The sequence below is a fragment of the Gobius niger genome, assembly GCF_951799975.1.
Source record: "Gobius niger genome assembly, chromosome: 3".
NCBI classification, from domain to species: domain Eukaryota; kingdom Metazoa; phylum Chordata; class Actinopteri; order Gobiiformes; family Gobiidae; genus Gobius; species Gobius niger.
The window spans coordinates 1,306,455-1,333,712 of NC_136854.1; the positions used below are offsets into that span (position 1 = coordinate 1,306,455).

At 42.6% G+C, this 27,258-nt stretch overlaps 1 protein-coding gene across 1 annotated transcript; it reads left to right on the top strand.

The window, feature by feature from the left end:
- Positions 1 to 8,972: 8,972 nt before the first annotated feature.
- Positions 8,973 to 27,144, top strand: LOC306960398 (uncharacterized protein; the record flags this gene model as incomplete). Its single annotated transcript, XM_079552830.1, has 3 exons — positions 8,973 to 10,443; positions 15,427 to 16,317; positions 26,024 to 27,144. The coding sequence occupies 3 exons, from the start codon at positions 8,973 to 8,975 to the stop codon at positions 27,142 to 27,144; spliced, it is 3,483 nt and encodes a 1,160-aa protein (XP_079408956.1).
- Positions 27,145 to 27,258: the final 114 nt, after the last annotated feature.

The window sequence follows — 27,258 nt, forward strand, 5'->3', positions numbered from 1 at the left end:
TGTCCTAGTGGGACAAGGCCTCGTGGAAGACCCAGGACACGGTGGTGGGACTATGTCTCCGAGCTGGCCTGGTGTCGCCTCGGGGTCAGAACAGCTGGAGGAGGTGTGTGTGGATCGGGAAGTTTGGGCATCTCTGCTGAGACTGAAGCCCCCGCGACCCGGCCCCGGATAAAGCGGAAGAAAATGGATGGATGGATACTTGTGCTCAGAGACAGAATCAATGACTTCTCCTTTGGTGATAGTTGGGCTGTGTGTGGACTCCCGCCTGAAGTCGATGGCATAAGCCGTCTGTGGCGAGTTGATTCCTGCAGCTCCTGGCACAGAACTGGTCCGTCCCCTTTGTCTCTGACTCACACGTGTCTGAAGAAGAGGAAGTTTGTCATTTACAGCAGAGCAGCTTCACTCGTGAAACTGTGTGTCGGACCTTCAGCCCCTTCAGCCCCTCCAGACTCTGAGGCCGGTGAGTTCTCTGCTTTTTATCACTTATTTACAAACAGAAACTCCTCACTGGTCTGTGAGCTTCACTCTCAGCAGCTCTGTTTACAAAGACACAACAAAGAGCTCACGACGCCTGTGGGAATAAAGTAATGAAGAGTTTGAAATGTTTTAGCTCAGTTCTTCTGTTTGAAGCTGGATTTACACTGTGCGAGTTTAGACACCATTTTTGATTTAGGATTTGTGTATATTATCTTTATCTATTCCACAAACTGTGGATTGAAGCCAAAAAGTGACAGAGTTTTATATAAAAACTGCCAAGTGACAGAATCGAATGCTTCTTGTGCAACAAAACTGATAGTTTCAGTTTCAGTTTATTCAGTCAAAATTATGACAAAAGATTTACATTCAGTTAAGTAAACTTCTTCATAACATAACAAACAAAATGGCCGAAAAGGTACAGGCTGAAGCTAATGCTTATTTTGCCTACCCTTGTTTTTTGTTTTTTTTTAAACTTACAGTACATGTTTTTGTTAAACTTTCTAACATCAGACATTCAAAAGGATTTTATTTTATTTTATTTATTTATTTTTTAAGGTAAGTTGACAGTCTTAAACAGACTAGTAAACAGAATTAAGGTCTTTTTCAAGTGTAATACTTTTATACATTCTCTTTAGGTGGAAGAGAGAGGGACATGATGTGAGATCCTCTGTACAGTTATTCCAGAGATCGACCCCTTTAATGGAAACACAAAATCTCCTGGTGTTTGTTTGAAATGTTTTCTTTACAAACATCTCCTCTAAGCTCAGACCGGCTCTGTCTGAGGGTGAACATATTTTGTAAGTTTATTTTTTACTTTGAACATCATTTTTATTGTATACAAATCTACTAAATCACAGAATTTCAATGTTTGCAGCTTTATGAACAGGGGATGGGTTGGTTGGTTGTAGGTTGAGAATGTGATGAGTCTTATTGCCTTTTTTTGTAGGGTGAACATTTTTTGTGTGTGTTTGATTTATAGGTGTTTCCCCACATTTCTAAACAATAAGTGATATATGGCATGATTAATGAGTTATATATAAGAATTAAGCTCTCTTTGTTTAAAATATATCTGGATTTATATAATATCGCTATTGCTTTTGATAATTTCATTCTGATATTATTAATATGTGACTTCCAGTTTAGATCATGATCAATTATAACTCCAAGAAACGTGTTTTCATGAACTCGTTCTAAAGGCAGATTGTTGAGCATTAGGTCAATTTTTCGGTTCAAGAAAATCATAAATTTTGTTTTCTTTATATTTAAAGATCATTTATTAATATCAAACCAGACTTTGAGTTTATGTAACTCTCTCTCCACCATTTCTACGAGCTGGTTCAGATCGTCACCAGAACTGTACAAGGTGGTGTCATCAGCAAACAAAACAGATCTGAGCCTTTTTGAGACATTACATAGATCATTTATATAGAGAATAAATAATTTAGGTCCAAGAATGGATCCCTGTGGAATTCCACAGCTTACTTTCAACATTTTAGATTGTATATCATTTATTTGAACATATTGATACTGATTTTCTAAATAACTGTGCAGCCATGTATGAGCTGGTCCTCGAAATCCATATTTCTCTAATTTTTGTAAAAGGATATCATGATCTAAAGTATCGAAAGCCTTCTTCAGATCAATACAAATACCTACAGTGTATTGTTTTGCATCAGTTGTAGTGGATATTTTCTCTATTAAGTCCTTTACAGCCATTGAGATGAAACGATTTTTTCTGAATCCATATTGATGGTCACTCAGAAGTTTATTTTTTTCTATATATTTATCAGAACAAACACTTTTTCAATTATTTTTGGAAAAATGGGGAAGTATTGAAATAGGTCTATAGTTTGAGAATGACATTTTTGAATATTGGAATAACTCTTGCAATTTTCATGCCATCTGGAAATATCCCAGTTTTAAATGACTGATTACATATAAATGTAATGTGCTATAGATGCAATTGTATTTTAACTTATTTCATGTCTATTTCATTTACATCTTTGGATGTTTTCGATGTAAATTTACTAACCAGTTTTACAATTTCTTCATCTGGGGGCATTGAGTTGGGGCGGAATAAGTTGAGAAAAACTGGAATAACATTTGAAAAACTGCAAAACCCAGATTTTCTTTCCAGATGTGACGGTAAAGACGGTAAAAACTGTAAAGACTGTAAAGACTGTAAAGACGGTAAAGACGGTAAAGACTGTAAAGACTGTAAAGACTATAAAGACGGTAAAGACTGTAAAGACGGTAAAGACGGTAAAGACGGTGCAGACGGTGCAGACGGTGCAGACGGTAAAGACTGTAAAGACGGTAAAGACTGTAAAGACGGTAAAGACTGTATAGACGGTAAAGACGGTAAAGACTGTAAAGACTGTAAAGACTGTAAAGACTGTAAAGACGGTAAAGACTGTAAAGACTGTAAAGACAGTAAAGACTGTAAAGACGGTAAAGAGTGTAAAGACTGTAAAGACTGTAAAGACGGTAAAGACGGTAAAGACTGTAAAGACGGTAAAGAGTGTAAAGACTGTAAAGACGGTAAAGACGGTAAAGACGGTAAAGACTGTGAAGACGGTAAAGACGGTAAAGACGGTAAAGACTGTAAAGACGGTAAAGACGGTAAAGACGGTAAAGACGGTAAAGACGGTAAAGACTGTAAAGACTGTAAAGACGGTAAAGACGGTAAAGACTGTAAAGACTGTAAAGACTGTAAAGTCTGTAAAGACGGTAAAGACGGTAAAGACTGTAAAGACGGTAAAGACGGTAAAGACGGTAAAGACGGTAAAGACTGTAAAGACGGTAAAGACTGTAAAGACGGTAAAGACGGTAAAGACGGTAAAGACGGTAAAGACGGTAAAGACGGTAAAGACTGTAAAGACTGTAAAGTCTGTAAAGACGGTAAAGACGGTAAAGACTGTAAAGACGGTAAAGACGGTAAAGACGGTAAAGACTGTAAAGACGGTAAAGTCGGTAAAGACGGTAAAGACTGTAAAGACTGTAAAGACGGTAAAGACGGTAAAGACGGTAAAGACGGTAAAGACGGTAAAGACGGTAAAGACTGTAAAGACTGTAAAGTCGGTAAAGACGGTAAAGACTGTAAAGACTGTAAAGACGGTAAAGACGGTAAAGACGGTAAAGACGGTAAAGACGGTAAAGACGGTAAAGACGGTAAAGACGGTAAAGACGGTAAAGACTGTAAAGACGGTAAAGACGGTAAAGACTGTAAAGACTGTAAAGACTGTAAAGACGGTAAAGACTGTAAAGACTGTAAAGACTGTAAAGACAGTAAAGACTGTAAAGACGGTAAAGAGTGTAAAGACTGTAAAGACTGTAAAGACAGTAAAGACTGTAAAGACTGTAAAGACAGTAAAGACTGTAAAGACTGTAAAGACGGTAAAGACTGTAAAGGCGGTAAAGACAGTAAAGACTGTAAAGACTGTAAAGACTGTAAAGACTGTAAAGACTGTAAAGACTGTAAAGACGGTAAAGACTGTAAAGACGGTAAAGACTGTAAAGACTGTAAAGACGGTAAAGACAGTAAAGACTGTAAAGACTGTAAAGACTGTAAAGACTGTAAAGACAGTAAAGACTGTAAAGACGGTAAAGACTGTAAAGACGGTAAAGACTGTAAAGACGGTAAAGAGTGTAAAGACTGTAAAGACTGTAAAGACGGTAAAGACTGTAAAGACGGTAAAGACGGTAAAGACTGTAAAGACTGTAAAGACTGTAAAGTCTGTAAAGACGGTAAAGACGGTAAAGACTGTAAAGACGGTAAAGACGGTAAAGACGGTAAAGACGGTAAAGACTGTAAAGACGGTAAAGACGGTTAAGACTGTAAAGACGGTAAAGACTGTAAAGACGGTTAAGACTGTAAAGACGGTAAAGACGGTAAAGACGGTAAAGACGGTAAAGACGGTAAAGACGGTAAAGACTGTAAAGACTGTAAAGACGGTAAAGACGGTAAAGACGGTAAAGACTGTAAAGACGGTAAAGGCGGTAAAGGCGGTAAAGACGGTAAAGACTGTAAAGACGGTAAAGACGGTAAAGACTGTAAAGACTGTAAAGACTGTAAAGACTGTAAAGACGGTAAAGACTGTAAAGGCGGTAAAGACGGTAAAGACTGTAAAGACTGTAAAGACGGTAAAGACGGTAAAGACGGTAAAGACGGTAAAGACTGTAAAGGCGGTAAAGACGGTAAAGACTGTAAAGACTGTAAAGACTGTAAAGACTGTAAAGACTGTAAAGACGGTAAAGACGGTAAAGACTGTAAAGACTGTAAAGACTGTAAAGACTGTAAAGACGGTAAAGACTGTAAAGGCGGTAAAGACGGTAAAGACGGTAAAGACTGTAAAGGCGGTAAAGACGGTAAAGACGGTAAAGACGGTAAAGACGGTAAAGACGGTAAAGACGGTAAAGACAGTAAAGACTGTAAAGACGGTAAAGACTGTAAAGACGGTAAAGACGGTAAAGACGGTAAAGACTGTAAAGGCGGTAAAGAAAGTAAAGACTGTAAAGACGGTAAAGACGGTAAAGACGGTAAAGACAGTAAAGACTGTAAAGGCGGTAAAGACTGTAAAGACTGTAAAGACAGTAAAGACTGTAAAGACGGTAAAGACGGTAAAGACGGTAAAGACGGTAAAGACGGTAAAGACGGTAAAGACAGTAAAGACTGTAAAGACGGTAAAGACTGTAAAGACGGTAAAGACTGTAAAGGCGGTAAAGAAAGTAAAGACTGTAAAGGCGGTAAAGACTGTAAAGACTGTAAAGACGGTAAAGACTGTAAAGACTGTAAAGGCGGTAAAGACAGTAAAGACGGTAAAGACGGTAAAGACGGTAAAGACTGTAAAGACGGTAAAGACGGTAAAGACGGTAAAGACGGTAAAGGCGGTAAAGACTGTAAAGACGGTAAAGACGGTAAAGACTGTAAAGGCGGTAAAGACGGTAAAGACAGTAAAGACTGTAAAGACGGTAAAGACTGTAAAGACGGTAAAGACGGTAAAGACTGTAAAGGCGGTAAAGACTGTAAAGACGGTAAAGACGGTAAAGACGGTAAAGACTGTAAAGACTGTAAAGGCGGTAAAGACAGTAAAGACTGTAAAGACGGTAAAGACGGTAAAGACTGTAAAGGCGGTAAAGACAGTAAAGACTGTAAAGACGGTAAAGACGGTAAAGACAGTAAAGACTGTAAAGACGGTAAAGACGGTAAAGACGGTAAAGACGGTAAAGACTGTAAAGGCGGTAAAGACAGTAAAGACTGTAAAGACGGTAAAGACGGTAAAGACAGTAAAGACTGTAAAGGCGGTAAAGGCGGTAAAGGCGGTAAAGACGGTAAAGACGGTAAAGACGGTAAAGACGGTAAAGACAGTAAAGACTGTAAAGACGGTAAAGACGGTAAAGACTGTAAAGACTGTAAAGACTGTAAAGACTGTAAAGGCGGTAAAGACGGTAAAGGCGGTAAAGACTGTAAAGACTGTAAAGACTGTAAAGACTGTAAAGACGGTAAAGGCGGTAAAGACGGTAAAGACGGTAAAGACGGTAAAGACTGTAAAGACGGTAAAGACTGTAAAGACTGTAAAGACTGTAAAGACGGTAAAGGCGGTAAAGACGGTAAAGACGGTAAAGACTGTAAAGACTGTAAAGACTGTAAAGACGGTAAAGGCGGTAAAGACGGTAAAGACGGTAAAGACGGTAAAGACTGTAAAGACGGTAAAGACGGTAAAGACTGTAAAGACTGTAAAGACTGTAAAGACTGTAAAGGCGGTAAAGACGGTAAAGACGGTAAAGACGGTAAAGACTGTAAAGACGGTAAAGACAGTAAAGACGGTAAAGACGGTAAAGACTGTAAAGACGGTAAAGAGGGTAAAGACTGTAAAGACTGTAAAGACTGTAAAGACTGTAAAGGCGGTAAAGACGGTAAAGACGGTAAAGACGGTAAAGACGGTAAAGACTGTAAAGACGGTAAAGACGGTAAAGACGGTAAAGACTGTAAAGACTGTAAAGACGGTAAAGACGGTAAAGACGGTAAAGACTGTAAAGACTGTAAAGACTGTAAAGACTGTAAAGACGGTAAAGACGGTAAAGACGGTAAAGACTGTAAAGACGGTAAAGACGGTAAAGACGGTAAAGACGGTAAAGACGGTAAAGACGGTAAAGACTGTAAAGACGGTAAAGACTGTAAAGACGGTCAAGACTGTAAAGACTGTAAAGACGGTAAAGACTGTAAAGACTGTAAAGACTGTAAAGACTGTAAAGACGGTAAAGACTGTAAAGACTGTAAAGACTGTAAAGACGGTAAAGACGGTAAAGACTGTAAAGACGGTAAAGACGGTAAAGACGGTAAAGACGGTAAAGACGGTAAAGACTGTAAAGACTGTAAAGACTGTAAAGACGGTAAAGACGGTAAAGACGGTAAAGACGGTAAAGACGGTAAAGACTGTAAAGACTGTAAAGACGGTAAAGACGGTAAAGACTGTAAAGACGGTAAAGACGGTAAAGACGGTAAAGACTGTAAAGACGGTAAAGACGGTAAAGACGGTAAAGACTGTAAAGACGGTAAAGACGGTAAAGACTGTAAAGACGGTAAAGACGGTAAAGACTGTAAAGACGGTAAAGACGGTAAAGACTGTAAAGACGGTAAAGACGGTAAAGACGGTAAAGACGGTAAAGACGGTAAAGACTGTAAAGACGGTAAAGACGGTAAAGACGGTAAAGACGGTAAAGACGGTAAAGACTGTAAAGACGGTAAAGACGGTAAAGACGGTAAAGACGGTAAAGACGGTAAAGACGGTAAAGACGGTAAAGACTGTAAAGACGGTAAAGACGGTAAAGACGGTAAAGACGGTAAAGACGGTAAAGACTGTAAAGACGGTAAAGACTGTAAAGACTGTAAAGACGGTAAAGACTGTAAAGACGGTAAAGACTGTAAAGACGGTAAAGACTGTAAAGACGGTAAAGACGGTAAAGACGGTAAAGACGGTAAAGACGGTAAAGACTGTAAAGACGGTAAAGACGGTAAAGACGGTAAAGACTGTAAAGGCGGTAAAGGCGGTAAAGACGGTAAAGACTGTAAAGACTGTAAAGACGGTAAAGACGGTAAAGACGGTAAAGACGGTAAAGACTGTAAAGACTGCAGGATGTGGTCGGCATGTCAGGCTCTGTGGTTTAGATCTTACGTCACTGGTAGATATTTCTGTGCGTCCTTTAACAACATGATGTGGGATTCTGCTGACTTACAGTGGGGCGCACCCCAGGGCTCGGTTCTTGGGACCCTGTTGTTTTTGATTTATTTGCTCCCTCCAGGCGAGCTGATCCAGCGGTTCAGAGACGTCTCAAACTTGTGTGAAGTTAGCCCCCCCATAGTGTCCGATTTGCTTCAAAATGGTGTCAGATACTTCTATAGTTTAGCTAAAAACAATTGCTTGATAAAAAAAAGTATCATAATAATTGTCTTTTAAACGCTGGGATTAAAGCGACAGGACCATCAGTGTTCTGAGTGGGATGTTCTTTTGTAGCATAGGGATCATTAGACATATTTTTATGTGCCCACTGTTCGGGTCTTGAAAAAAAACTTGAACCAAGACCAGACAAAGACTAGCTTTGTCTGGTCTTGGTTCAAGTTTTGGTCTTGTCTCAGTTCGGGTCTTGGTCTGGACCCTGGAAAGCTGGACCCTACATGGAAACCAATTATTGACTGCGGAAGGATCCACAGTCAATCAATACCTCAGAAACAAAGTGCACACAAACACTCATTTTATGTGCACAAACGAAGCACAAACGAATGACACCATTTTGAAGCAAATCGGACACTATGGGGGGGCTAACTTCACACAAGTGCCTCAATCATCTGTATGCAGACGATCTCCAGCTGTACTGCTCTTTAAAGTCCTCCGAACCCCAGAGACCGGCTTCTCTCACAAACTGTTTGGCCGAAATAGAGACATGGCTCAGTGATAATGGCCTCCAGCTGAAATCCAGTTGTTGCCCCGGATAGTATTGTTGATGAAGGGACGTCCCTTGAACGGCACACCAGCTGATCCGAAACGTATCCTCTCGACTGGACCTTTGTAACAGCCTGCTCACATTTGTTAGTAAAACAGATTAGGCTCGTCTGCTTTGAGGCTTGTGACCTGCACCCACAGGAGAGCCCATGTTGCTCTGATCTTAAAATCTTTACACTGGCTCCCTGTTACACACAGAATCAGCTTTAGAATCCTGGGGCTGACCTTTAGGGCTCTTCATGATCAGGCGCCTGAATATATGGAGGGCCTGATCCAGCCTTATGTCTCCAACAGGATCCTGAGGTCCTCCACCCAGAACCTCCTTTGGAATGAGCTGCCCCTGTTTAGGCTTTCTCGCCTCGCCGCACTTAGGCCTGTGTGTTTTGTGCCTTTGCTGTTGTGTATCACCGACAACTGTAATGTGACTTGTATGTGTTTATATGAATAAACTTTACTTACTAACTTACTTACACTTGTCCCAAATGTTTTTCAGAAATGGCGTCAAAGAGAAGGTCTGAGGAGCAGTTCCTGTGCTCCCTGTGTCTGGAGGTGTTCTCTGAGCCCGTCTCCACTCCATGTGGACACAACTTCTGCAAACGCTGCATCTCTCACACCTGGGACAATAACGAGAGCTGCTTCTGCCCCATGTGTAATGACGTCTTCTCCACCAGACCACAGCTCAAGACCAACACTTTACTCTCTGAGGTGGTTTCACAGGCAAGACTGGATGAAGAACATCGGTCAAAGCGAATGTGCAAACCTGGAGAAGTCCAGTGTGACGTCTGCTCTGAGCCCAAACTGAAGGCAGTGAAGTCCTGCCTGGTCTGTCTGTCCTCGTTCTGTGAGAGCCACCTCCAGCCTCATCTGAGCGCGCCCAGACTGAAGAGACACCAGCTGATGGAGCCTGTGGACGACCTGGAGGACAGGATGTGTCCCACACACGACCGGCCGCTCGAGCTCTACTGCAGCACTGATCAGAGCTGCGTCTGTACCATGTGTGCCTTACGGGAGCACAAGAACCATGAGGTGTTGTCTCTGGAGGAGGCGTTTGAGCAGGAGAAGGTCTCTCTGCAGCAGACTGTGGCTGAGAACCAGCGTCTGGTGGAGCAGAGGAGGCTGAAGGTCCAGGAGATCACAGCTGCCCTGGAGCTCAGTGAGAGAGAGGCTCAGAGAGAGACACAGCAGATGGTGAAGGTCTTCAGTGACATCATGGAGTCTGTGCAGAGATGTTTGGACCATCACACCAAAGTCCTGGAACAAAGTCTTTCTAAACATAAGGAGCGCGCTCAGGCCTTGATCCAACAGCTGCAGCAGGAGATGTGTGAGCTGGAGAAGAGCAGCACTGAGGCCCAGCAGCTCTCACTCTCTACAGACCCCCTCCACTTTCTACAGCGCTGCCCTGCACTGCCCCCTGCTGGCCTGAAGGACTGGAGCAGCGTGAGCTTTGAGCCGCAGACGTGTGAGGGCAGTGCGGCCCGAGCTCTGTCTGAGCTGGAGACGAGTCTCTCACAGAAGATCAACAAAGTCTTTAGAGAAGTTCCTCCAAAGAATCAACTGAGGAGAGTTCAGACGTTTGCTGTGGACGTCACTCTGGACCCAGACTCTGCTCATCCTAAACTAGATCTGTCTGAAGATCTCAAACAGGTTCATTGCGGTGATGTTTGGAAGAAGCTCCCAGACTCTCCTCAGAGGTTTGATAAATGTCTTATAGTTTTAGGAAAACAGAGTTTCTCTTCAGGCAGGTTCTACTTTGAGGTTCAGGTCAAAGGGAAAACACAGTGGGATTTAGGAGTCGCCCGAGAGTCTGTGAACAGGAAGGGAACGATCTATCTGAGACCAAAAGTCGGATTCTGGACCATTATCTTGAGAAACAGAGATGAATACAAAGCTTGTGTCGACCCTGTTGTAGATTTGTCTCCACAGAGGCCTCCTCAGAAGGTCGGGGTGTTTGTGGACTATGGAGCAGGTCTGGTCTCCTTTTATGACGTAGATTCTGCAGATCTCCTCTTCTCCTTCACTGGCTGCTGCTTCAGGGAGAAACTCTTTTCTTATTTCAGTCCTGGTCTCAATGAGAAAAAAACAAACTCAGCTCCTCTGATCATCTCAAGTGTGGAGACAAAGTAATGGAACTCTTCCTGATCACTGTGTCCAAACTGCTGATGTTTCTGGGTCACCAGTTTGTTTTGAGCCTCACTTTGTTGCTTTACCTTTGATTTTTACACTATTTTATGTTTTCAAATATGAAATACTAAAACTGGGGTGAACAAAAGTGTTGGACAAAGACGTGAGAAACATCTGTGATATATTTGTTTGTGTCAAATGTCTTTTTAAGCGGCGTCTCTGGGACAAACCATGAGGATCTTCTGTGTAAAAAGTGGGTGTTTCCTGAGTTCATGTGAGACGTTATAATAAATATCTCTGTACAGAGTGTTAACCATTGTCTCTTTGCTCTGACACATTTTACTCTCTTTACAATCTTTGGACTGAAGAGTGTGGCTTCGGCCCACTCCTTTTGAGCAGTTTGTTCACTGATAAACAAGCTCAGATGTTTTCAAGTGGATTTGGGATTTCTCCGTCTTTAAAGAACCTCCTTATTAATGGAACAATCTGTAAGAATGTAAATGATTGTGTTTGGGAGACAAAGGTCAATAAACTCTTCAGAATATGAAGTCAATGACATTATTATTGATTTATTCATAATATATATTTTTATTGAAGGATCTCCCCCTCCTGGACGGGACATCGGCGCATTGACATTTTCAACATAAAGACTCGTCCACAGCATTTCATCCATAAATGTCAGTCTGATCAGTTTTCCCCTTTTATCCTTTATCCTAAACCGTGCATTGATTAAACAGACTGGTTTTCACTGGTCCACATGTTTTGTAGAAATGTATCACTGACACGGCGCCCCCTCAGGTCGTCAGGGCAGTGCCTTGTGTCTAAACGCACTTTAAAGTCAAATGAACAGGTTCACCCCTTGACTCCCACCTGAACCGAGCACATTTTCTCCAGTTTGGCTTTACCCCAATCCAAAAGCTTCTGGAAATGTGGAAATAGCAACAAAACTGAGACGAAAACAATGATGGAAATGTGACAAAAAAGTGAGAAAACATTGACGAAAAAATGCCAAAAATGTTACAAAAAGACAAAAATGTGATAAAAATTTGATTTAAAAAATTGACGAAAAAACACAAAAAATGACAGAAAAAAGACAAAAAAAAGACAAAAAATTGACAAAAAAAGACAAAAATGTGATAAAAATGTGTTAGAAAATTGATGAAAAAAATGACAGAAATGTGATAAAAAATTGATAAAAAATTGACGAAAAAATACAAAAAATTAATGAAAAAATGACAAAAATTTGATAAAAAATTTGATAAAACAATTGACGAAAAAATACAAAAATTTAACTAAAAAAATTTGATAAAAATGTGACAAAAAATGACAAAAAAGTTGCAATAATGAGTTGAATACCCAACAAAAAAATGATGGAAAAAAAACCTGATGACGTGAGGAAAAAGATCCTTTCGGTTCAGGCGGGAGTTAAGAGGTTAAACAAGTCGTTCTTCTGCCTGATTCTTTATCCAGGTGATAGAAAACCAACGCGCCCGACAAAAACCCTTTAACAAATGCATTTTACTCATGGGGGGGACGAGAAAAGCCCTGAGTGAATGAGCCAATGGTGGAGGCTCCGCCCTCTTTACACAATATCCACAACTAATAGAACATTTGGGCATTTTTTAACCACGAGATTGATTAAAATCACAGTGAATCCCTTTCACTTCCAGAGACTTGTTTTTATAGTTTATTGTTTTCTAAAATGTATGTTTTTGTCCATGACGACAGGCCTGGCCTCACCTGCCTCCCCCGACCACACGTCACTGATCTCTTATTATTTCTGTCTTCATAAACCAACAAAGTGAGACCCAGGAAACAACGACAACATTAAGCCTTTGGAAAACAATGATAAAAAAATATTCAATAAGTATCAAAAATGATGCTGAATTGAAACAAAATGATGATTCTAAAAGTCTGTCTATAAACCGTCTATAAACTTTAAAAAGTCTGTTTGACGAAAATGTGCTCGTATCAGTATCAGCATCACCAAGTACTCAGATCAAAGTACTCATATGGGTTTTAGAAAGAGTGGTTTTAGTCAGAGGTGGGACTTCAGACTCACTTTACCAAAGCTCCATAAAGACTTGACTTACGACCTGGTGTTTGAGACTTAACTTGGACTTGAGGCCGAAGTCTCTCCATGACTCACTGTGACTTGATTGACCCTGAGACCCTTTGCCTTGGACTTGAGACATTTAGTGACTTCCTCCCACCTCTAAGTGTCACTTTAGCTCTAGATCAAACCAACTGCTTTATATGTCCTTTTTGAACTTCAGGAGTCAAACAGACAAAGGAGAGTTTCTTTATGAGGATGAAGTCTTCTGATTCAGACCTGACTTGAAGCCGTTTGTGGCGAGTTGATTCCTGCAGCTCCACTCCCTGCACAGAACTGGTCCGTCACCTTTGTCTCTGACCAGGGGTGTAGCACCAAATTCTGGGCCCTGGGTACAAACTATCTTGGTGGACCCCCCCCCCCCCCCCCCATATATAATTTACATTTCAAAACCTATGTTCTTCGACCAGATAACAGCGGTTTAGAGGTTTGACAGTGCAGTTCATTTATATTCTATTATAACTTTATTATAGATACCTTAACTACGGCCAAAAAAGTGCTTCATATACAAACACACATCCAATCCAATGTGTACTGAGGTCATGGTTTGTTTTATTGTTTGTTTGTTTGTTTCAAGTCAATGTTTGACTTGAAATGGAATAACCTTTAATGGAATATTCTACTTTCATTGGGCCAGTTGAAATGGCTGGTTTTAGGTAGAGCATAATGATTATTGCAGACCACATTAAACAGATTCAGATTCAGATTCATTTATTGGCCATTTGCAGTTTGAAAAACCACATTGGAAAAAAATGTGCAAAGAGCTCAAAGTGCGATATGTAAAACAAGTAAAAGGACACAATATAAAACACAGAACAAACAAACAATGCCACATTAAAAGCCTAAGGGCAAAACATTGTACAATAAAAGTCCACACAGATAAATATAATAGAAGTGCCTGTTTAAAGTGCCTTGTTTAAAGTGATCACAGCTTGAGGAAAGAAACTGTTCATTTGTCGATCAGTAGAACATAAGGAGGGCTGAACCAGGGACAGAGGATATTTGTGCTGAGAAAAACACACATGTGACTCAAAGTCAAGCAGAGTTGAAGCGCACAGTGTGTGGGCTGAACCATTTGGCACATGTTTAAAGGGGTGCCAGGGCCCTGAGATCTTATCAATCATTATCGTTTGTGCAAAATTCTGTGTAGCAACCATTGTATTTCAGCCCGGTTGTTCAGTTCTTATAGTATCAATTATGAGGAGACTTAGAAAGTGCAATACAGAACACTTTATGCAGCATTTTTGAGGCCCCTCCCCTGCTCTGGGCCCTGGGTACTCAGTACCCTTTACCCCCCCAGTCCGACGCCCCTGTCTCTGACTCACACGTGTCTAAAGCAGAGGAAGTTTATCATTTACAGCAGAGCAGCTTCACACGTGAAACTGTGTCTCGGACCTTCAGCCCCTCCAGACTCTGAGGCCGGTGAGTTCTCTGCTTTTTATCACTTATTTACAAACAGAAACTCGTTGGCTGTTTTCTGTGTTTCCCAGAGTTTGAAATGTTCTAGCTCGGTTCTCCTGTTTGAAGCTGGATTTACACTGTGCCAGTTTCCACACGATCTTGATCACATGACTCGTATTTAAAAGTGATCTTTCCGCCTCTCCGTACAGTCAGAGGAGGCTACGCATTATTTCATGACTCTTTGATAATTGTGACTTTACAGTATGTCATATCTGGAAAGAAGATGAGGGATTTTTAGTTTTTCAAATGTTATTCCAGTTTTGTGAACCTTATTCCGCCCAAATCAATGCTAATCAGTGATGTTGCACAAAGCACTCGATTCTGTCTCCTGGCAGTTTTTATATAAAACTCATTTTGTGGAATAGATAAAGATAATATACACAAATCCTAAATCATTGTCAGGGTGAATGGATGTCGCTCTGATTTCTTTTATCTTACAAAGACTCCAACAGGAAGACACAGAGAACACCTTAGACATTAAGTGGGACCTGGTGGTCAGGTGAGAGACCACGCCCATTTTGGGACTGTCCCAAATATGAATCAAAACATTTCTCAAATAATAATACAACTCTTAATTACAGAGAAAATGATTACGGTCTCTTGGCTTAAGCCTCAGCCCCCAATATTATCCACTGGAACAATAAACTGAAAGTATATCACAACAAAAGACAGAAAGACGACAGAATGAACTGACCGAGCCAGGCCCAGGCGACTGCATTCCTCTCACACCACAGAGAATGGCACAAGGACAAGTTCAGGCTCTAAGAGTAAGTTCACCTGTTCCTGTCCCGGACCCACCGCTGGACACTGGGCTCTTCCTTTCCTGGACCGGGGTGGGTTCCTCCTGCTGAAGTCCCTGACCCACCGCTGGACGAGTTTCTCCATCGAGGCTGGTCCTTCCCTGCACCTACTCTTGTCCAGAGACCGTCTCGACCCCCATCTGTTCCTGCTCAGACGTCCTTGCCGCCTCCACTGCTGGACCTCCAGAACCTGCCTCTGCCAGTCATTTTGCCTCCATGCCCACGCACCTCATCTGCGAACTGTTCCCTCCTCCTGGCCCCCTCCGCCCTCCCGGGGTTTGTGTTTTTTGTGGGACGTCTGGGGGGTGTGAGGGGGTACTGTCATGATCTGCCTTCTGCTGCCATGCTTTGGTTTGTTTTCTTGTGTTTATGTCCTCTGTGTTTTATTTTGACATGTTTTTTGGTCTTTGGGATTTTCTGTTTGAAGTTTAAACTTGTCCCAAATGTTTTTCAGAAATGGCGTCTTCGACCCCAAGCAGCTCTGAGGAGCAGTTCCTGTGCTCCATCTGTCTGGAGGTGTTCTCTGAGCCCGTCTCCACTCCATGTGGACACAACTTCTGCAAACGCTGCATCTCTCAGGCCTGGAACTCTAAAGTCATCTGTAAATGTCCACTGTGTAACAAGAGCTTCTCCATCAGAGCTGAGCTCTGTGTCAACACCTTACTCTCTGAGATGATCTCACAGGCCACACTGGAGAAACTGGAGAAGAGGAGCAGATCTATGGAGAACATGCCCAAACTGAGGAGACGCCAGCAGAGGGAGCCTGTGGACGACCTGGAGGACAGGGAGTGTCCCACACACGACCTGCCGCCGGAGCTCCACACCAGCTCTGGTCAGAAGGCCATGACCACAGCAGTAAAAACCATTCTGATTCTGATTCTGATCTGTCTGGTGTCTGTCCTTGTTCTCCAGCCTGTCCTGGAGAACAAGGACAGACTGAGGTCATTGCAGATGTTTGCTGTGGACGTCACTCTGGACCCAAACTCTGCTCATCCTCATCTGGTTCTGTCTGAAGATCTCAAACAGGTTCATGACACTGATGTTTGGATGAAGCTCCCAGACTCTCCTCAGAGGTTTGATGCATGTGTTATAGTTTTAGGAAAACAGAGTTTCTCCTCAGGCAGGTTCTACTTTGAGGTTCAGGTCAAAGGGAAAACTGACTGGATTTTAGGAGTCGCCCGAGGGTCTGTGAACAGGAAAGGAGAGATCACTGTGAGACCAGAGGATGGATTCTGGACCATTGTGTTGAGAGACGGAGAATACAGCGCTTGTGATGACCCTGCTGTCCGTCTGTCTCTGCAGAAGCATCCTCAGAAGGTCGGGGTGTTTGTGGACTATGGAGCAGGTCTGGTCTCCTTTTATGACGTAGATTCTGCAGATCTCCTCTACTCCTTCACTGGCTGCAGCTTCAAGGAGAAACTCTTTCCTTTTTTCTATCCTGGTCTCAATGACGGAGGAAGAAACTCAGCTCCTCTGATCATCTCCGCTGTGGAGACAAAGTAATGGAACTCTTCCTGATCACTGTGTCCAAACTGCTGATGTTTCTGAGTCTCCACAGTGATTGTTTTGAGCCTTTGCTTTGTCTCTATAAGACGTGAGAAACATCTGGTATTTCTTTGTTTTGTGTGGAATGTCTTTTTGGTGGTTTCTCTGTAAAAAGTTCATTTGATTTCCTGAAGACTCGGCCACGTGGAGAGGGCTGGGAACCTTTAATATAATAACTCTCCAATATGTGTGATAGAACCATCAAACAGAACAACTGCTCATGTAAATGCAGCTCTATTTGAGTTATTTTACTTTTCCTGTCATGACTTTTGATGAACCGGCGTCTGAGACAATGATGGAACCTTTTAGTTTTTCTTGTAGAGTCAGATCCTTTGGCTGTGTAGAGTTTATTGTAAGACTTTGGTGTTTCAGAGGAATAACGTGTGGATCAAATGTACAGAAACTAAATGAGTCCTAAAGTGAGATCAGTCACACATTTATTACAGAAGAATCATCTGCTGATCCAAACATAACGATAGTGTTTGAATCACTGTGGAATAAAAGTGCCAAAGACCATCTGGATTTGGACATTTATTCACAAATATCTTTGATAATGTGGTCGTATAACAGGCTTTAGATTAAACTCACTATGAGCTTCAGCTCAGAGCTCTGTGGAACGACTGATGTGGGTGATTCACTCGTGTTCTTGTTTTTGTCTCATTTCTGTTTCTATTTTGACACTTTTTTCAATAAACTATGGGCCGTAGTCAGTGTCTTTGTGTTATGTTGTGTTTCTTTAATGTGTTTATGCTTCATGTGCTGCTGTGTGTTTAGAGCTGGGTCAGTCCAGGTAAATCATTCACTTTTCCTGATGACTTAACATGATGAATCTGTATCATGACAAGAAATGTTAAGACTTTAAAATGGAGAAGTTCCCGTTTTCACTCAGAGAAACTCTCTTGGTATCAGTTAATATCGTATATCAGCAGATACTTTTGCTTATATTTTTTATTTTTGATATAGCAGTGTCAAACAGAGGGGTGTGACTGACTGAACAGCCAAATCCTGTTCTTGGTCAGGGAAAACCCAAAGACACAATGTACAGGGACATACCTGTAGCTGAGGACACTAAGGAATTATGGGAATACTCAATCTAAAGGTCAGCACACACTACACGGCTTTTCTAGTCATAAAGGATTTTATATAGAATGGGGGGTCCACACTACGCGACTGGATTCAGTGCGATTATAGAACGTCTGGGGGTTCACACTTAACGACTGAGAATCGTCAGAGCGACACACGATTCTGACAAACAGCTGATGTTTTATAACACAGCGCGTCTGTCGTCTCTACGGCTTCAAAACTGACCCCAAATCCACAAAGACAGGCCTGTGTTTGTGAGCGCGGGATAACGTGTGTGTCCCGATTGGTCAACGGTGTCAACAATGTCACAACACCGCAGCGCTAGCTTACTGCTACTACGAAGCCTTGGCTATAGTTCTATAGTCACATGGAGATAAAAGTTGGCGACAGGAAGAAGCGGGACGTATTTCAGTGGATTTAATAAGAAAAGGAGACGGGCGTCAACCTCAGGATGGAGGAGACAGCGGAGGAGACGGAGGAGAAAGCGGGGAGGCTAGCCCCCGTTAGCAGCGAGGTGAAGCTAAACAGTTCGTCTCCAAACTCAGTAAGAGCCGCTAAACTCTGTTCGTGGTTGAAATGTAGCTGGAAAAGGTGGCTGTCGTGAACTTTTGGTGATATAAAGTTGTGCTGTTTCGTGTGTGGGGCTGTGGCCGTGAAATGAGTTGTTTGTGCTGCTGGTTTAAAGCAGCACTAAGTAACGTGTTTATCTTAATAAATCTTTCCGTAGTCCCTGTGGGGGTGATACAAGTGTTTATGGGATGATTGGAGGGTCTTTCATCTCCCCCTGGTGTCTCTGGACAGAAAACCATGTTTGCAACTTGACTGCCACCGGTCCGGAGAAAGCAATACACACTAGTGGAATCACGAAGGAGAAGCTAACATGCTAACGGGCAAAGCTAACTGCGGGCTAACGTCACTTTAAACAGTATTTACAGCCAAGTTTGAGTGAAAAAAATATTTCCATTGTATAATTGGATGCACAGTAACCCTCTCTGCCTTCACCTTTCCTGTCAGCGTAGTATTTACTCTCCAAGACAATTAATAAGTTAAAAAAGCGTAACTTGCTACGACACCTGCAGTTGCGCTTGTGGCCTCTAGGGGGAAGAGTTACTTAGTACTGGTTTAACAGAGAAGTGAAAAAGGAGGCGCGGCGGTGTTTTCCTGTCTTTATATCACTCTGTCATTCACATTTGTGTCGGTAAAATCACCCACGTTTCTCCCGTGCGTCCAAAATCAAACATGTTTGATTTCCTACGACTGGAGTCTCGTTGCGTCTTTCTACCGCCCACACTACACGATTCAGACGTCAGTCCAGTCGTGACCCCCCCACATTACACCACCCCCCCACACTACACGACCCGACTCTAGAGAATAGGGGTTTTCCGCGTTCCATAAGTGAGGAAACCACTTCCGGTCACCGTGTTATTTAATAGGAGCAAGAACTTTTTAGCAGCTGGAAACACTGTCACTTGTTTTACACATTGGAAAAACGGGTCAAAATACAAACTCTTACAGTACAAAGCTCTTGAAGATGATGATGATGAAGATATTGATGATGTACATGGTGAAGAAGATGATGGAGATGATGTTGATTATGATAATAGTGCACCAATTTTCTGCGTTTGTGGCTTTAAAATGTAGTGTTTGGGCATTAAATGTATTTAGTTTGAAATGCTTCTGCCTGTATAAACCCTGAATTATACCAATTGTTTTTGTCTGTTGTTGAACTTCAGGTGTAAAATAAATAAAGTTGAGTCTCCAAATAGAAAACACTGACTTGTCTTTATCAGAATGAAGTCTTCTCTTTCTTCCCTGACTTTATGGAGCTGTTTGTTGTGAGTTGATATCATAGAATTATATACATGGAAGAGGCATGCTTTCCCAGCTCCTGTCTCTTTACATAGAGGTGCTCAGTGGCGCATGACTCCAGTTTCGTCCGCCATCACGGCCCAAAGTACCGTATGACGCGTCACCTGTATCTCTGCTCCCACGGCCCAAGTGGGTGAAGCAGCGGGAGCACGGCGGCCGACGAAGCCTCAGAGCGGAGCAGACGCCATTACGCAAAAAGTCCATCCATCCATCCATTTTCTTCCGCTTTATCCGGGGCCGGGTCGCGGGGCAGCAGTCTCAGCAGAGATGCCCAAACAACCCGATCCACACACACCTCCTCCAGCTGTTCTTGGGGGACCCCGAGGCGACACCAGGCCAGCTCGGAGACATGGTCCCACCACCGTGTCCTGGGTCTTTCACGAGGCCTTGTCCCACTAGGACATGCCTGGAACACCTCCCGCGGGAGGCGACCAGGAGGTATCCGGAACAGATGCCCGAGCCACCTCAGCTGCTCCTTTCCACGTGAAGGAGCAGCGACTCTACTCCGAGCTCCTCCCGGGTAACTGAGCTCCTCACCCGATTTCGAAGGGTGCGCCCAGCCACCCTGCGAAGGAAACTCATTTCGGCCGCTTGTATTCGCGATCTTGTCCTTTCGGTCATGACCCAAATCTCATGACCATAGGTGAGGGCGGGAACGTAGATCGATCGGTAAATCGAGAGCTTTGCCCCGACTCAGCTCCCTCTTCACCACGACAGACCGATACAGCGACCGCATCACTGCTGACGCTGCACCGATCCGTCTGTCGATCTCACGCTCCATCCGTCCCTCACTCGTGAACAAGACCCCGAGATACTTGAACTCCTCCACTTGAGGCAAGGACTCCCCACCGACCTGAAGAGGGGAAGGAGAACCATGGCCTCAGATTTGGAGGTGCTGATCCTCATCCCGGCTGCTACACACTCGGCTGCAAACCGCCCCAGAGCCGCTGAAGGTCCTGGTTCGTTGAAGCCATCAGAACAACATCATCCGCAAACAGCAGAGATGAGATCCTGAGGCTCCCAAACCGGACACCCTCCGGCCCCTGGCTGCGCCTAGAAATTCTGTCCATAAAAGTAATGAACAGAACCGGTGACAAAGGGCAGCCCTGGCGGAGACCAACACGCACCGGGAACAGGTCTGACTTACTGCCGGCAATGCGAACCAAGCTCCTGCTGCTCATACAGGGAACGGACAGCCCTTAACAGAGGGCCCCGGAGCCCATACTCCCGGAGCACCCCCCACAGGGCACCACGAGGGACACGGTCGAACGCCTTCTCCAGATCCACAAAACATATGTGGACTGGTTGGGCGAACTCCCACGAACCCTCGAGTACCCGATGAAGGGTATAGAGCTGGTCCAGTGTGCCACGACCAGGACGAAAACCGCATTGTTCCTCCTGAATCCGAGGTTCAACTATCGGCCGGATCCTCCTCTCCAGCACCCTGGAGTAGACCTTACCGGGGAGGCTAAGGAGGGTGATTCCTCTGTAATTGGAACACACCCTCCGATCCCCCTTCTTAAAGAGAGGGACCACCACCCCGGTCTGCCAGTCCAGGGGCACTGTCCCCGACCGCCACGCGATGTTGCAGAGACGTGTCAGCCACGACAGTCCTACAACATCCAGAGACTTAAGGTACTCAGGGCGAATCTCATCCACCCCCGGAACCCAATAATAAAATAATATTCAAAGAGTATCAAAAATTATATTGAATTGAAACAAAATGATGATTCTAAAAGTCTGTCTATAAAACGTCTATAAACTTTAAAAGTCTGTTTGAGGAAAATGTGCCATGTACTCGTATCAGTATCAGCATCACCAAGTACTCAGATCAAAGTACTCACATGGGTTTTAGAAGTGGAGTGGTTTTAGTCAGAGGTGGGACTTCAGACTCACTTTACCAAAGCTCCAAAAAGACTTGACTTACGACCTGGTGTTTGAGACTCAACTTGGACTTGAGGCCGAAGTCTTTCCATGACTCACTGTGACTTTACATTTATTATTGATTTGAGTGAAACTGTTGAAACAACAGGATTCAGTGTAAAACCAGCCGACTCTAGTGTGACTGGACTTGACCCTGAGACCCTTTGGACTTGAGACATTTAGTGACTTCCTCCCACCTCTGAGTGTCGCTTTAGCCCCAGATCAAACCAACTGCTTTATTTGTCTTGAACTTCAGGAGAAAAACAGACAAAAGAAGAAGTAATAAGCGAAGAATTAAAAAAAAAAAAATCATGGTTTGATTCTAACAAACTCACCCTAAATTTAAGTAAAACTAAATGAATGATATTTGGTCGGTGAAGTAAGAAATTAAATGCACAGCTGCAAATAAATGGATCAGTTGTTGAAATTGTGAAAAAAAAATCAAATTTCTTGGAGTAATAATTGATGATGAAATTGGATGGAAAGGTCATATTGGGAACAAGATATCAAGACATTTCAACATTTCTATAATGCAGAAGTCAAAGTACCTTTTAGATCATAAATCACTTCATATATTGTATTGTTCACTGGTATTACCCGATCTAAGCTACTGTGCTGAGATTCAGTTCACTGATTTCATTAACTTGTTTTCAAAAAAGAGCCGTGAGAATTATCAACAAATCTGGTTATCTTGATCAAACCGACATATTGTTCTTGGAATCAAAAGTCATTAAACTCACTGAGCTTGTAGATTATCAAACAGCCCAAATAATGTTCAGAGTACAGCAGAATACTTTACCAAACAACATACACAAACATTTCCTCACACGACAACATGTGTACCATACATTTACACAAACGTTCAAATCAACTGTGAAAAGTGTTTGTGTTTCCATTACTGGTGCCAGATTATAGAATGATTTAAGCTCAGATCTAAAACTGCACAAGCATGAATCAGTTTAAGAGGAAATATAAAGAAAACATTTTTTTGAAATATGAGACACAGAACTTACAGAAGTGATTGGTCTCATGTATGTGCCTTGTCACTGTTGCTACTCAGCCATTTTCTTTTGAGTTTTGAGTAACTATGTAGGAACAGGAAACTGATGTTATCCAAGGCCGTGGGAACCCAGGGTGCTGAGGGCGCTGCAGAACCCCCTGGTGGATAGTTTGTGAACTGCAGGCAATATTAACCCCTTAACTCCACCTGAACCGAGCACATTTTCTCCAGTTTGGCTTTACCCCAATCCAAAAGCTTCTGGAAAAAAGGTGTGAAAATAGCAACAAAACTGAGACGAAAACAATGATGAAAATGTGACAAAAAGTGACGAAAAAATGACAAAAAATGGAGAAAAATTTGCCGAAAAATTGAGAAAAAATGGACGAAAAAGTGATAAGAATTTGACAAAAAAAATGCGATAGTTTGACGAAAAAGTGACAAAAAAGTCACAAACATTTGACAAAAATGAGACGGCTGCCCGACAAAAAAAGTGATGAAATAAAATCTGACGTGAGGAAAAAGATCCATTTAGTTTTGTAGGTCTTTCAAATGAGGCGTCACACTGGCCTACAGGATTTGGAAACAGAAAACGCTCTCGGTTCAGGCGGGAGTTAAGAGGTTAATAAACAGGATTTATGCACAGAAAAAGTATTTTGGGGGTACATTTTGTCCCTCAGCGCCCCCTAGCTAAAATATCTTCCCACGGCTCTGATGTTTTCAATCTGTTTTTGAAACAGGGGGTGGGGTTAAATAAGTCTAACTTCTCCTCACTCCTTTTTGTACGTGTGCGTTTGGCTTTTCAAGGGAACTGACACGTTTGCTTTTGTCGTTTTGATTTGTAACAGCCTTTACGTTTAAAATGTTGTAAAGGTGTGTTGTGTTGTTCACATGTTCAAAATCAAATAACGAAATAACAAAGGAGAGTCTCCAAATGTAAAACCCTGACTCGTCTTTATCAGGATGAAGTCTTATGATTCTGACTTTAAGCTGTTTGTGGCGAGTTGATTCCTGCAGCTCCACTCCCTGCACAGAACTGGTCCGTCCTCATTCTCTCTGACTCACACGTGTCTAAAGCAGAGGAAGTTTGTCATTTACAGCAGAGCAGCGTTCACTCCACACGTACAAACTGTGTCTCGGACCTTCAGCCCCTCCAGACTCTGAGGCCAGTGAGTTCTCTGCTTTTTATCACTTATTTACACACAGAAACTCGTTGGCTGTTTTCTGTATTTCCCAGAGTTTGAAATGTTCTAGCTCGGTTCTCCTGTTTGAAGCTGGATTTACACTGTGCCAGTCTCGACACGATCTTGATCACATGACTCGTATTTAAAAGTGATCTTTCCGCCTCTCCGTACAGTCAGAGGAGGCTACGCAAAGACACTTCATAAAACTCTAGACAGGACAAAGTAATACAGTCCTGACGGCCATCTTGTGACTGGCCCTTCTAACCCAGAGCAACGTCATCACATGGAAACAGCACTGATGATCCTTTACTGTTTGGATCTGAGTTATTTCATGACTCTTTGATAATTGTGACTTTACAGTATGTCATATCTGGCAAGAAGATGAGGGATTTTTAGTTTTTCAAATGTTATTCCAGTTTTCTGAACCTTATTCCGTCCAAATCAATGCTAATCAGTGATGTTGCACAAAGCACTCGATTCTGTCTCCTGGCAGTTTTTATATAAAACTCGGTTTTTTATGGGCTTCAATCCATTTTGTGGAATAGATAAAGATAATATACACAAATCCTAAATCAGCGTCAGGGTGAATGGATCTAGAAAGAGGTGTCCCGCAGGGCCACTGCCTCAGTCCTCTGTTATTTGCCATCAATACTGAGCCGCTTGTATAATTATTCAGGATGAAAATATCAACGTTGATGGAACGAAAACAGAAAACAACATTTATCTCTGTGCTGATCATTTGTTAACGTGTATCAGTGTTAATTTCGTCGACTAAAATGTTTAGTCTTAATTTTAGTCAAAGTGATATTTTTGACGACTAAAATTGGACTAAAACTATTTTTCATGAGACTAAAACTGTGACTAAAATGTCCAGATATTTTAGTCGACTAAAATCAGACTAAATAAAAATGAAAAGGAGAGACTAAAATCATCCAAACTTGTATTGAGCGTCTGAAAGAGCCTCAGATCATTTAAATTCTCTACCAAAGGATCAGCTCTGAGCTTTGTTCATGTGGAGCAGCTCCATGAAGCAGAGGAACAAGATTAAATATGATTATAATGAATATTATCAATGCAAAGTCCACTAAATTGATCGACTAAAATTAAATTACATTTTAGTCAAAAGACTAAGACTAAAACTAAAATAAAATATGTTGTCAAATTATTATAAAAGCCTTTGAGACAATTATGGTAAACTAATGGATGAACTTTAAAAAGACGAAGAATAGAAACATTTAGGATGAACCGACTACAAAGATTTCCTGTTTCAGTCACTACCAATAAAAATCCCAATGTCTACATTTACAACACTCAACAAAAGTCTCTATATTTATTTGGCAGAATAAACATCCAAGAATTAAACTTAAAACTCTTAAGTGTCCAAAAGAACTTGGAACTGAATTGGAATTAGAATGAGGTTAGAATTTACCCCCCAAAAAAGAATTTTGAAGTTCATTTAAGGTCAGTGTTGGCTTGGGGGGTTTTGCCAAGACGAAGAATCAATATGGAGCCGTTTGGAACGAGGAGACTGGACAGAAATATTTCTGATACAGTTCCCGTCATAAACCCTGATGTACAGTCAAAAAAGAAAAAAGCAACATTCATTACAAATGTGTATATGGTCAAACCGGAGAAAGGTGCTGAATCTCCCTGGTTCGATTTGCAGATTAATACAAATGAATCATAATCCAGAGTTTCCTCCTGATCCTGGTTTTAAAAACTGGGCTGAAAAGGCCTGAGAGCAGAAGTCTGATGTCCTTTCAGAAGCTCCAACAGAAATATGATTTCTACAGATACCTGTGGGATTACTTACAGATAAATAACTATCTGATCTCATTACAGGCATTACATCTCATTTCAGTCATTACAAGAGCAATTAATAGAAGATACGTATCGTAAACTTACAAAGACTCCAACAGGAACACACAGAGAACACCTTAGACATTAAGTGTCTGGAAATGAACATAACTAAGGATGAGGGAACAGACATAACAAAACAAATAGTCCAGTCCTTCCAGATAATAAAACAACTCTTAATTGCAGAGAAAATGATTACGGTCTCTTGGCTTAAGTCTCAGCCCCCAATATTATCCACTGGAACAATAAACTGAAAGTGTATCACAACAAATAACAGAAAGACGACAGAATGAACTGACCGAGCCAGGCCCAGGCGACTGCATTCCTCTCACACCACAGAGAATGGCACAAGGACAAGTTCAGGCTCTAAGAGTAAGTTCACCTGTTCCTGTCCCTGACCCCCCGCTGGACACTGGGCTCTTCCTTACCTGGACCGGGGTGGGTTCCTCCTGCTGAAGTCCCTGAGCCACCGCTGGACGAGTTTCTCCATCGAGGGTGGTCCTTCCCTGCACCGACTCTTGTCCAGAGACCGTCTCGACCCCCATCTGTTCCTGCTCAGTTTGAAGTTTAAACTTGTCCCAAATGTTTTTCAGAAATGGCGTCTTCGACCCCAAGCAGCTCTGAAGAGCAGTTCCTGTGCTCCCTCTGTCTGGAGGTGTTCTCTGAGCCCGTCTCCACTCCATGTGGACACAACTACTGCAAACGCTGCATCTCTCAGGCCTGGAACTCTAAAGTCATCTGTAAATGTCCACTGTGTAACAAGAGCTTCTCCATCAGACCTGAGCTCTGCGTCAACACCTTACTCTCTGAGATGATCTCACAGGCCACACTGGAGAAACTGGAGAAGAGGAGCAGATCTATGGAGAACATGCCCAAACTGAGGAGACGCCAGCAGAGGGAGCCTGTGGACGACCTGGAGGACAGGGAGTGTCCCACACACGACCGGCCGCCGGAGCTCCACACCAGCACTGGTCAGAAGGCCATGACCACAGCAGTAAAAACCATTCTGATTCTGATTCTGATCTGTGTGGTGTCTGTCCTTGTTCTCCAGTCTGTCCTGGAGAACAAGGACAGACTGGAGAACAAGGACAGACTGGAGAACAAGGACAGACTGGAGAACAAGGACAGACTGGAGAACAAGGACAGACTGATGTCATTGCAGATGTTTGCTGTGGACGTCACTCTGGATCCAAACACTGCTAATCCTCGTCTGGTTCTGTCTGAAGATCTCAAACAGGTTTATGACACTGATGTGAGGAAGGAGCTCCCAGACTCTCCTCAGAGGTTTGATACATGTGTTATAGTTTTAGGAAAACAGAGTTTCTCCTCAGGCCGGTTCTACTTTGAGGTTCAGGTCAAAGGGAAAACTATGTGGATTTTAGGAGTCGCCCGAGGGTCTGTGAACAGGAAGGGAACGATCACTGTGAGACCAGAGAACGGATTCTGGACCATTTGGTTGAGAGACGGAGAATACAGCGCTTGTGATGACCCTGCTGTCCGTCTGTCTCTGCAGAAGCATCCTCAGAAGGTCGGGGTGTTTGTGGACTATGGAGCAGGTCTGGTCTCCTTTTATGACGTAGATTCTGCAGATCTCCTCTACTCCTTCACTGGCTGCAGCTTCAAGGAGAAACTCTTTCCTTTTTTCAGTCCTGAGCCCAATGACGAAGGAACAAACTCCGCTCCTCTGATCATCTCCACTGTGGAGACAAAGTAATGGAACTCTTCCTGATCACTGTGTCCAAACTGCTGATGTTTCTGAGTCTCCACAGTGATTGTTTTGAGCCTTTGCTTTGTCTCTATAAGACGTGAGAAACATCTGGTATTTCTT